At 51.6% G+C, this 12,829-nt stretch overlaps 1 protein-coding gene across 2 annotated transcripts in view; it reads right to left on the reverse strand.

Moving 5' to 3' along the window:
• The window catches only part of TTC28 (tetratricopeptide repeat domain 28), a 496,060-nt gene extending 485,236 nt beyond the window's left edge, over positions 1 to 10,824 (reverse strand). For both annotated transcript variants that reach the window (XM_043529451.1, XM_037878986.2), the window contains exon 1: positions 10,581 to 10,824. In XM_043529451.1, coding sequence (XP_043385386.1) covers positions 10,581 to 10,676 — 96 coding nt within the window. In that variant the 5' untranslated portion in view covers positions 10,677 to 10,824. The remainder of the gene's footprint in view (positions 1 to 10,580) is intronic.
• Between the last annotated feature and the right edge of the window lie 2,005 nt (positions 10,825 to 12,829).

Here is a 12,829-nt window from a genome sequence, read left to right on the forward strand (position 1 = left end):
GGACTGTTGGCAATGCCCATCGCGGTCCCATCAATATTTGCTCTTTGAGGATGAGCGGTGCTGAGAGTCCCGGCCGGACCAAACTCAGCCAGACAGTCTGGTCAGCGTCAAGGGCAATCCACATGGACTCTGACCCGAGAGGTCGCTGGGTGGTGAACGGTGTCGGGAATGTTCCCTTGACCGAGACCAGTACTGAGCAGGAGGTGACTGCAGAGATCCCAGCGGCAGCTTGCCTCTGGAGCATGGGGCTGACATAAGCGGCGCTCCGGGCACCAGCACGGACATAACGTCCCGGGACACCTGGAGGGCTTCAGGCGTGAGTAGCATCCAGACAGGCCTGTTCCGAAGGGGCCAGGCTACTCCACTCAATGCGAGTCGAAGGCCTGGGGCCCGGTGGGGATCGAGGAGTGCCCGACATAGGCCTAGCCTCCGTCCCAGACTTCTCTTAGTGATGCTGTAAAGAGGGAGTCTCCCTGGCCCTCTTGGCGTGCCCAGTGGATGAGGAATGGTGCCGACTGGTTGATGGCACCAGAGGGTCACCGCATACCAACACCGCGGTGCCGGTTCGGAGCGGCGTGCCAGAGCCAGGGTGGCCAGGAACTTAATATCCCTTTCTCTTTTGGTCCGAGGCTTAAACAACTTGCAAATCTTGCACCATTCGCTGATATGGGTTTCTACCAAACAGCCTGTGTGCGGGTCACTTCTTGGCATAGAACGCCTACAAGAGTCACACGACTTAAAACCCAGGGCACGGGGCATGTCCCAGCCCGGGCTCACTGACTAACTAAATTAACTAAACAGCTAACTAACTACGGGTACTAACACTGAACGAATGAACAGTTCTGGAGACGAGCTACAGCAAAGCTGGAGCAGAGCAGTTCCAATGCACATTCACTGGCGGCAAGAAGGAACTGAGGGTGGGAGGAGCGTGCAGCTCCCCTTATACCGCGCCAGGCAGGCGCCACTCCAGGGAACATGGGGGGCGCTCCCCCCCATGGCTACTACTAGGGGAGAAACTTCCAGCACCAGTGCACATGGCAAGCACGCACACCTATTGTGGAATACACATGAGCAATCACTCGAAGAAGAATATACATTTTGTAACTGCACAGCTTTCAATGCATCAGATTTCTGATTTAGAAATGCATTTCGGTTAGATCCACTGTCTCATGCACAAACTTGTCAAAATAATAGTAATTTATATAAAACTATTTGTTTAGTGCTTAAAACAGAGTTAATGTGTAAGCATTTATGAGCCGGAACATAAAAGACAAAACTGCACTGCGATAAAACAAACTAGGAAATGCTTAGCGAGCACCAGCAGGGTTTACATGGACCAATTAATGTGCAACATGTTAATGAATTTTAGAAATCAGACCCTGAAGAGCCCAATACCCCAACACATAGCCAAGCCCTAAGATAGATCAACTCTGATATGCCATTGGTAAACAGTTAATCAACTCTAAATCTTTAAATCTCAATTCAGTGTCAGCGTCAGTGTCATCAATTCAGTGTCCTCATTAACTATTCCACAGCTGATCATTTTAGCGGATGGAACATGAAAGGGACTGAGACTAAAGCCCTTCAAATGTGGGGACTGAAGGTTACTTCAGAGAAGAAAATACAAAAGGAAAAAAAGAGGTAGGAATAAACAGAGAAGACTGAGATATGTAGAAAGGAAGACTGGGAAGGATGAGAAACAAAAGGCAGAAAAGGATTTTGTCACTGAACAATAGTGAATGTGACAATAAGGCATGGGATAAATAATTAATAAATACAAGTTTAGTTATTACCAGAAGGCTATATTATCCCCTTCGTATCCATGCAAACCTCTCACGGACATCAGTGGGAGAGTCAATGTGGACTGGAAGGAATATGAAGTCCTGAATTTAATTATGGTACCTGGGCTGAGATATAAACATGGCATCTAAACAATGTGCCAAAGACAGGCAGACAAGCATGTCACACATTGGTGGATGACTCGATAATTCAGTCTGAAGAATGGTCTACACTAGAAAGCTGTGCTGACAAAACATTCCTTTTTTCAACATAGCCTGATGGATATCCACACTGTATTTTGCCTCCTACTGACAAAACCTTCCACTTTTTCTGGCATCATCATCTCCATTTTCCGAACGACATAAGCTCCCTGCCAGTATATTTCTATCAAGGCCGAATGTGGGTGCATACATACCTGTATTGGCATAAGTATTCCAACCGTAATTCCACAATACAACACTCCCTTCAGGAATGACCTGCCTGCCAGCACTTTTGAACTCTTCTGCCCAGGGGCCAAAATGACTAGAGGGCCATCTCACTTTTAAATGTCTAGCGCAGTGTTCATAGCTACATCTGTCCCATTACCCGCTGCCTTTTCACTGAAAGTATGGTTCCTTGAGAGGGTTGCCAGTTTGGTTTGGATGTATTCCTGGAGGTTTCAAAACATGACAGTCTTTAATTAAAGATTCATCTTTAACTCCTGGAGACTCCAGGACAATCCTGGAGGATTGGCAACCCTATGGTCCCTGCTCTTGGTCTCATGCTACCAACCTGGTCCAGGAAAAAGGTGCTTGGTTTCCATGCACTACGGGAAGAGGAGCAAGTGAAGGAACAGCTATAGTAGGAAAAAGAATATTTATAGTGACTTTGCCAAGCAGATGGCAAAACTCAGATATTCAAGAAAGGAATCCCAGTGCCATTCCAAGAAAAAGGAGATGAAGCAGGGCTACTGAAAGGTGAAGGAGAAAAACATGACTTGTGGAGCTGCCTGCATGACCTATGCCTTTTATAATATTCATCAGGGACCACCACACCTGTAGCCACCTTGGACACGGTGTCCTGTAAATGGAGGAGAAAGGCCCCCTTGGAGGGCAGACAAGAAGAAGGAGCTCTTCATGGGTCAGGAAGGGGATGACAAGGCAAAATACAGTGAGATGGCTGTAAACAAGGAACAGATAGATATCTTGCAAGACCCCCCAGACACACTCTGAGTGTCTCGCTCTGACATGTTTCATCCTTAGAGAAGGGAGACTGATAGATGCAAGTGATGATTAGAGCTCCAATAATAAATCATAATTAAAGGCCTACCAATTTCACGGCCGTAAAAAACATGTCACAGACTGTGAAATAAGCCCTTCCCCGTGAAATCTGATCTCCTCCAAATCAGCCGGGGCTGGGGGCGGGGGGAAGAGACAGGACTTGTCCTTCCCCTGCACGGCTGTTATCAGAGGGAGATTAGACCCACCTCCCCAGGCAGCACAGAAGTGAGGGTTTCTGCACTGCAGCAGCCCCAGAGCTGGGCTCCGGGCTTCTGCCCCCTGTGGCTCTTGCCAGGGCTTGGGGGGGGGGGGCAAGGCTGGGGGCTGCCGCCCCCCCCATGGCTCCTGCCAGCTGCTGCTCCCTCCTCCCAAGCCCCTGTGGCACCTGCCCAGGCTCTGGGCTACTGCCCCCATCTCCCACCAGTGGTTCTTGCCAGGGCTGGGGGCACCTGGGCTCCAGCCAGGACCCTCCCCCCACCCTCCCAGCTTCAGCTCCCGCAGCTCTTGCCAGGCTCACGGATGCCACCTCGTGGTTCCTGCCCAGGCTCGGGGCTTCTGCCCCCACCACTCAGCTCCTGACCCATCTCAGGGACCTGGGCTGGGGACTGCCACCCCCTGTGACTCCAGCTGGGACTCGGAGCTTTTGCCTTCCACAGCTCCTGCCTGAGCTCCAGGCTTCCGCCTCCTCTTCCCCCCGTGGCTCCTGCCTGGGCTCAGGGCTGTTGCCCCCACCCCCACGGCTCCTGTGTGGGCTCTGGGCCACCCAGGCGCGGGGCTTCTGCCCCCCTTAGAATCATAGAATCATAGAATATCAGGGTTGGAAGGGACCTCAGGTGGTCATCTAGTCCAACCCCCTGCTCAAAGCAGGACCAATCCCCAATCAAATCATCCCAGCCAAGGCTTTGTCAAGCCTGACCTTAAAAACTTCCAAGGAAGGAGATTCTACCACCTCCCTAGGTAATGCATTCCAGTGTTTCACCACCCTCTTGGTGAAAAAGTTTTTCCTAATATCCAACCTAAACCTCCCCCACTGCAACTTGAGACCATTACTCCTTGTTCTGTCATCTGCTACCACTGAGAATAGTCTAGAACCATCCTCTCTGGAACCATCTCTCAGGTAGTTGAAAGCAGCTATCAAATCCCCCCTCATTCTTCTCTTCCGCAGACTAAACAATCCCAGTTCCCTCAGCCTCTCCTCATAAGTCATGTGTTCCAGACCCCTAATCATTTTTGTTGCCCTTCGCTGGACTCTCTCCAATTTATCCATGTCCTTCTTGTAGTGTGGGCCCACAACTGGACACAGTACTCCAGATGAGGCCTCACCAATGTCGAATAGAGGGGAACGATCACGTCCCTCGATCTGCTCGCTATGCCCCTACTTATACATCCCAAAATGCCATTGGCCTTCTTGGCAACAAGGGCACACTGCTGACTCATATCCAGCTTCTCGTCCACTGTAACCCCTAGGTCCTTTTCCGCAGAACTGCTGCCTAGCCATTCGGTCCCTAGTCTGTAGCTGTGCATTGGGTTCTTCCGTCCTAAGTGCAGGACCCTGCACTTATCCTTATTGAACCGCATCAGGTTTCTTTTGGCCCAATCCTTCAATTTGTCTAGGTCCCTCTGTATCCTATCCCTCCCCTCCAGCGTATCTACCACTCCTCCCAGTTTAGTATCATGCGCAAATTTGCTGAGAGTGCAATCCACACCATCCTCCAGATCATTTATGAAGATATTAAACAAAACCGGCCCCAGGACCGACCCCTGGGGCACTCCACTTGACACCGGCTGCCAACTAGACATGGAGCCATTGATCACTACCCGTTGAGCCCGACAATCTAGCCAACTTTCTACCCACCTTATAGTGCATTTGTCCAGCCCATACTTCTTTAACTTGCTGACAAGAATACTGTGGGAGACCGTGTCAAAAGCTTTGCTAAGTCAAGAAACAATACATCCACTGCTTTCCCTTCATCCACAGAATCAGTAATCTCATCATAGAAGGCGATTAGATTAGTCAGGCATGACCTACCCTTGGTGAATCCATGCTGACTGTTCCTGATCATTTTCCTCTCGTGTAAGTGCTTCAGGATTTATTCCTTGAGGACCTGCTCCATGATTTTTCCGGGGACTGAGGTGAGGCTGACTGGCCTGTAGTTCCCAGGATCCTCCTCCTTCCCTTTTTAAAAGATTGGCACTACATTAGCCTTTTTCCAGTCATCTGGGACTTCCCCCGTTCGCCACGAGTTTTCAAAGATAATGGCCAATGGCTCTGCAATCACATCCGCCAATTCCTTTAGCACTCTCGGATGCAACTCGTCCTGCCCCATAGACTTGTGCACGTCCAGCTTTTCTAAATAGTCCCTAACCACCTCTTTCTCCACAGAGGGCTGGCCACCTATTCCCCATGTTGTGATGCCCAGCGCAGCAGTCTGGGAGCTGTCCTTGTTAGTGAAGACAGAGGCAAAAAAAGCATTGAGTGCATTAGCTTTTTCCACATCCTCTGTCACTAGGTTGCCTCCCTCATTCAGTAAGGGGCCCACACTTTCCTTGGCTTTCTTCTTGTTGCCAACATACCTGAAGAAACCCTTCTTGTTACTCTTGACATCTCTTGCTAGCTGCAGCTCCAGGTGCGATTTGGCCCTCCTGATTTCATTCCTACATGCCCGAGCAATATTTTTATACTCTTCCCTGGTCATATGTCCAACCTTCCACTTCTTGTAAGCTTCTTTTTTATGTTTAAGATCTGCTAGGATTTCACCGTTAAGCCAAGCTGGTCGCCTGCCATATTTACTATTCTTTCGACTCATCGGGATGGTTTGTCCCTGTAACCTCAACAGGGATTCCTTGAAATACAGCCAGCTCTCTTGGACTCCTTTCCCTTTCATGTTAGTCCCCCAGGGGATCCTACCCATCCGCTCCCTGAGGGAGTCGAAGTCTGCTTTCCTGAAGTCCAGGGTCCGTATCCTGCTGCTTACCTTTCTTCCCTGCGTCAGGATCCTGAACTCAACCAACTCATGGTCACTTCCTCCCAGATTCCCGTCCACTTTTGCTTCCCCCACTAATTCTTCCCTGTTTGTGAGCAGCAGGTCAAGAAAAGCTCCCCCCCTAGTTGGCTCGTCTAGCACTTGCACCAGGAAATTGTCCCCTACGCTTTCCAAAAACTTCCTGGATTGTCTATGCACCGCTGTATTGCTCTCCCAGCAAATATCAGGAAAATTAAAGTCACCTATGAGAACCAGGGCGTGCGATCTAGTAGCTTCTGCGAGTTGCCGGAAGAAAGCCTCATCCACCTCATCCCCCTGGTCCGGTGGTCTATAGCAGACTCCCACCACTACATCACTCTTGTTGCTCACATTTCTAAACTTAATCCATAGACACTCAGGTTTTTCTGCAGTTTCATACCGGAGCTCTGAGCAGTCATACTGCTCCCTTACATACAGTGCTACTCCCCCACCTTTTCTGCCCTGCCTGTCCTTCCTGAACAGTTTATATCCATCCATGACAGTACTCCAGTCATGTGAGTTATCCCACCAAGTCTCTGTTATTCCAATGACATCATAACTCCTTGACATCACCAGGACCTCCAGTTCTCCCTGCTTGTTTCCAAGGCTTTGTGCATTTGTATACAAGCACTTGAGATAACCTGCTGATCGCCCCTCCTTCTCAGTATGAGGCAAGAGCCCGCCCCTCACAGACGTTCCTGCCTGTGTTTCCTCCCGGTATCCCGCTTTCCCACTTACCTCAGGGCTTTGGTCTCCTTCGCCCGGTGAACCTAGTTTAAAGCCCTCCTCACTAGATTAGCCAGCCTGCTCGCAAAGATGCTCTTCCCTCTCTTCGTAAGATGGAGCTCATCTCTGCCCAGCACTCCTCCTTCATGGAACACCATCCCATGGTCAAATAATCCAAAGCCTTCTCTCCGACACCACCTGCGTAGCCATTCGTTGACTTCCACGATCCGACGGTCCCTGCCCCGTCCTTTTCCTTCCACGGGGAGGATGGACGAGAACACCACTTGCGCCTCAAACTCCTTTATCCTTCTTCCCAGAGCCACGTAGTCTGCAGTGATCCGCTCAAGGTCATTCTTGGCAGTATCATTGGTGCCCACGTGGAGAAGCAGGAAGGGGTAGCGATCCGAGGGCTTGATGAGTCTCGGCAGTCTCTCCGTCACATCACGAATCTTAGCAGACTTCTCGGTTTTCCCGGATCCTGTCTGGGCTTGGGGCTTCAGCCTCCGCAGCGCCTGCTGGGGCTTGGGGCTTCCACCCCATGGCTCTTGCCAAGGCTTGGACACCCATTTTTCAAATTGTCCAGGGCCCCTGGGCACGGGCCTATGTGTTAATCCACAACTGGCCCTGACTAGCAGCTAGGAGCCAGGCTGGGAAGATCGGACCTGTCTCCACCTCTGAGAGCCTCTTCCAGCTGCAGGAAACTCCACAGCACAGAAGTGAGTCTGGCAATCCTGAAACAGCAGCATTGGGCCCCACCCCCAATCCCCTTTTAGATCAGGACCCCCACAGTTACACCACCATGAAATTTCAGATGTAAACATCTGAAATCGTGAAATTGACCAATTTTAAGACCCTGTGGCCGTGAAATTGACCAAAGGGAACCATGAATTTGGTAAGGCCCTAATCATAACGTAGGTTGATATGCTCCTGTAACTCTTAGTAAATGCATGCCTGTGTTTTTACATTGGCTAGGAAAAGATGATAGGAGGCATCCACCTATCTATCCTTTCTTCCAATACATATGAAATCATCTGCCTTTACTCAACAGCACATCCATGCATTTATCCACAACTTTAATGGGAAGAATCTTGAGGAGAGCCTCACTAAAACTTGTTAAGCACTACTAGGGCCAATTGGAAGTACAAAAAGGACATGTTCTCCAAGAATGTGGAGGACTCCAAGAGAAATGCAAGGGACCGGCATGAACAGCTGCTGGAGTAGTTCAGAAAGGACAGAGAAGTACAGAGAGCCACGCTGCGGCTACTGAAGCAGCAGACCCAGCTCTTGAACCAAGTGTTGACCAGGAGACACCAAGGACATAACTTCAGCATTCACCCTACACCAAAGTATAACCCTTACAGATTATTCACAAGGATTATACATCCCCTATTACATTAGTTCCCTCTGTACCCTACTCCAATGGACAAAAGCGCAGGGAACAAAGGGAACTGCTTTCATTACATGTACTGTTTGTTAACTGTGATGCATTGGCATCCAGTGTGCACATGGCACTTTGTATAAGTAACTGCATACCATAGCTAGTATAGTCCAAGTATTTTTAAAAGTTACTGCCTCTTTATTGTGATGCTGGACATACTGTGTTAATGAAGTAAATGCTGTGTGAAAGTTGGTGCATTTTTATTGTGCTTTCCAGCATTACAGAACTGCCTGCAATGCAAGAGAGTAATTCATATAGCCAGAAAGGCTCTCCCCACCTCAATTTAAAAAAATGAGTATTTATATAGTCAGCAGTCCATGTATACTACAGAAGCAATCGCCTTTGCTCAATCTGGAAATACATCAGCAGTTATTTTACTGTTGCTCACATACATACACTATTTTACATATTTCAATACAATATCCCTTAAAATTTATTAATCCAAGTCTATTGAAACACAGGTTACTGGACTAATGATCCCATAGAAATAGTCACATTATTGCCCACTGTCAAAGTAAGTTTACAAAGCTTCTCTCACGCAAACTGTATTGGCAGTGACACCGTTAACCAGACTACTTTCAAGCTATTTGAATTCAGCAGACAGCCTCCTGTACTCCTCACATACCCATCCTGGCAACATGATCTCACAGATATTATGCACTGCACAGCACAGAGCACTAACTTTGAGAACATTTTCCTTGCTGAGATTGAGCCTTGTCATGGGACATCTCTATCTGCCCTTCAGTCTCCGAAGGCCACCCCATGTTAATTTGGCAACTGCTTAGGTGATAGTTAAACCTTTCCATGCTTCTGTCCAGCTTGCCAGGGAAATAAAGGCTAGGTGGGATCACCAAGAATCACGACTGCTACAGAAAACATGTTAAGGACATTTGGACAGTCTGCTTTGAGATCTACTCATGAAAAGCACGAGGTAAGAAGTAAGGATTATTATTTTACTCCAAGGCTATGTCTACACTACCACAGTAAGTAAACCTATGCTACAAAACTCCAGCTATGTGAATAACGTAGCTGGAGTGGACATGAGTTACTGCAGGGCCTACACCACAGGGGGCTGACAGGAGAAATCGACTTACCTTACTCTTCTGGTCAGGGGTAGAGTACAGGGGTTGACTGTAGAGCAATCTGCTGTCAATTTGGCAGGTCTTTACTAGACCCACTAAATCAACCACCGGTAGTGGAGACCTGACTCAAGTGCCCACAATTCCCAAAGACAGGTGTGGGTATCCCACAACACTCAGTGATTGCCCCACAATACACAATAGCACTTTCCCACAAGATCACGTGCCTCAAAGCAGCATGGAGAACATTGAGACACATTTTTTGCCAATGCAACTTTACTTAATTCTGTGTGGACACAATACACTGGCACAAGTGGCTGAGTGTAAACATGCTCTACCCACGTGCTCGAACTTCTAGTGTAGACAAGACCCATCCAAGGTATTTTTCATCACACCTAATACTGTGCTAAGGGCATAAAAACGACATCTGTAGCCAGAGCAGTGACTGTGTATGCCTGCGGAGCTGGAAATGAGCCATTTCCCTGCTACCCAACTGTTATGGGGCAAGAACAGTAAACCCCCTATTATCACGCTGCCCACAACGGGAGGCCCACAACTGCACCCATCACTCTGCAGCCCCCTCCCCACCTCTGTTCCCCCAAGTTCCTCCCTCCCCAGTCCCAGCTCTGGGCTTCAGGGAACCAGGGCTGATCAACCAGGGAGATAAGGAGGGGGGTCGCTCCCTGCCGGTGAGGGGGAAAAGGAGCGCGCGACTGGGGGGGGCGGGGGCGGCCAGTGAGGGGGAAAAGGAGCGCGCGACTGGGGGGGGCCGGTGAGGGGGAAAAGGAGCGCGCGACGGGGGTGGGGGGCGGGGGTGGCTCCCAGCCGGTGAGGGGGAAAAGGAGCGCGCGACTGGGGGGGGCGGGGGCGGCCAGTGAGGGGGAAAAGGAGCGCGCGACTGGAGGCGGCCGGTGAGGGGGAAAAGGAGCGCGCGACTGGGGTGGGGGGGGGGCGGGGGCGGCCGGTGAGGGGAAAAAGGAGCGCGCGACTGGGGGGGGGGCGCGGGGGGTCGCTCCCGGCCGGTGAGGGGGAAAAGGAGCGCGCGACTGGGGGCGGGGGCGGCCGGTGAGGGGGAAAAGGAGCGCGCGACTGGGGGGGGGCGGCCGGCGAGGGGGAAAAGGAGCGCGTGGCGGGGGGGTGGGCGGGGGCGGCCGGCGGGGGGGAAAAGGAGCGCGCGGCTGGGGCAGGGGGGTCCGCTCCCGCCTGCTGAGGAGACAGAGGAGTTACTCCTGGCCGGGGCCCTCCACTTCCCAACACGGGACCCCCGCCACACGGCCCCGGCCCGCCTACAACTTACTCGGGGAGGCTCCAGGTCCTGCCGCTGCTGCCGCTTACGAGCCCAGCCCCCAGTTGCGGCCCCCGGCGGGGCAGGCGGCGGCGCCTGTTGCTCCATGGAGCTCGAGCTCCGGCTCCTCCTCCTCAGGGGGCCGCCGCCGCCCCGTACTCCGGGCCGGGCTGCTCCCACTCCGGCTCCCCAGCCCCCGGCGCCATGATCCGGGCTCCGGCTGCTGTGGGACCCGCGCTGCCCCAGCCCCGCCCCCAGGGCTGGGCTCGCGCCGGACCCTGGGCTCGCTCCGCCCCTTCCACACGCTCGACCGCGACCCCCCGAGGGCATCGCGGCACCAGCGTCATGCTGCGGGGCTCGGCCGCGGGCAGGCGGCGCCGCGTCCCGAACTCGGGCGCCGGTTGGGTGAACTCCCGCCCGGCGCCGCTGGCCGCGGCCGGTACCGCCGAGAGACTCGTCAGGCAGCAGGACCGGCCGCGGCCAGCGCCTCTCGCCCCTTGGGCGGGCGAACAAGAGCATAGTTTGGGGACGACTCGGCTCAAAGATGCCAAGCGAGGGGACATTTACTACGGCCCTGGAGCTGGTCCTGGGGCGAATGACACACGGATGCTAGACACAAATTGTATCCTCGACGCTGAAGTTGACGGATGGTTTTTCAGCCCTTGTAGGTTGTGGTGATAGCGGCTGCTCTTTCAAAGATTTAGGACTTGTCTTCTTTCTTTGACGGTACTTACAGGCACTGCGTCGGTCACCTCTTCCCTAAACCCCCTTAAACTACCTCGCCCAGGCGAGAGAAGGTGGTTGAGGTAATATCCTTTTTGGACGAACTTCTGTTGGTGAGAGAGAGAGAGAAGCTTTCCAGCTACAGGGAACTCTTCCTCGGGTGGAGAAGGGTGCTCTGATTACCTCAGACCTCAAGAAGAACTGGGCATAGCTTGAAAGCTTCTCTCTCTCTCACCCAGAGACATTACCTCAACCGCCTTCTCTCTCCTAGCTTCGGACCAACAGGGCTATGCAAGACTTAGGGCTTGTCTACCAGTAAACTGCTACAGCTGGCACCGCCGCAGCTAGGCCGCTCCAGCGCCTCAGTAAATTGGCACCAACTGGCCTCTGCCAATGGGAGGGGCTCTCCTGTTGGCTTAGCTACTCCACCTACCTGAGATGCAGGAGCTGAGAATTCTCCCATCAGCCGAGCACTGTCTACAGCAGGGGTTAGGCTGATTTAACCCTGTCACTCAGGGGTGTGGATTTTTGAACAATGTAGTTACAGTGACCTAATTTCCTGGTCTCATCCAGGCCTTAGTCTCTCAGGGGAAGTATTGTCCAGATGACAAGTCCTTTTTGTAGATTCTCTTTCCACTTTTTTCAATATCGTTTGTGAGGCATGAACACAGCAGTGCTTCCTCACCATCATATACACTAGTATCACCTCCATCTTACTTGATATTCCTCTTTGTACATCCAGTTATCAGGTTTGGGTTTTGACTCCCATAACTAACACAACAGAAGTCCTAGTGTGATGCTATCTATCATAAGCAAGGCTAAGATTTTAGCAGAGGTAGTTTTAGCAAAAGTCACAGCCAGGACATGGGCAATACATAAACCACAGAAGCTGGAGCCCCACCACGCAGGGCTGATAGCCCAAGCCCTGCCCTCTGGGGCTGAAGTTTATGTGCAAGGAAAGCATTCCAACAGGCCCAGCATTCCAAGGTGAGTCCCCCAACCTAGATCAGGTGCATCTGAAATTTGGGATACTGAAGGCTTGGAGGCGACAAAGGGAACACCTGCAGCCACCACTCAGGAATCCCTCCACCAGTCAAGGGGAGCGAGAACTATGAACACAAAGTCCATGCATTTTGTGAAAACCCAAGGGCCTGCTGACAGTCCAAGGGCAGGACAGTGAACTGGTAATGAGTCTGGTTTATGATAAATCTGAGGAACCTTCTGTGGCCCTGGAAGATGGAGATGTGGAAATAGGGATTTTTGAAGTCGAGGGTGGTGTACCAGTCTCCTGTATCCAGAGAGGAAATAGAGACCAGGGAAACCATGCAGAACCTCAGTTTTTTGAAATAATTGTTGAGGCAGTGCAGGTCTAGGATGGGTCAGAGAGCCCCTCTGGCTTTCGGGATTAGGAAATAATGAGAGTAAAATCTCCTCCCCTCTCCCATTCTGGGGCATCACCTCCACAGTCCCAACCTGAAGGAGGGCTTGTGCCTCATGGACTAGAAGTTGCTTGTGAGAAAGGTCCCTGACAAGGGACA

Source organism: Chelonia mydas, chromosome 15, assembly GCF_015237465.2.
Source record: "Chelonia mydas isolate rCheMyd1 chromosome 15, rCheMyd1.pri.v2, whole genome shotgun sequence".
Classification (NCBI taxonomy): domain Eukaryota; kingdom Metazoa; phylum Chordata; order Testudines; family Cheloniidae; genus Chelonia; species Chelonia mydas.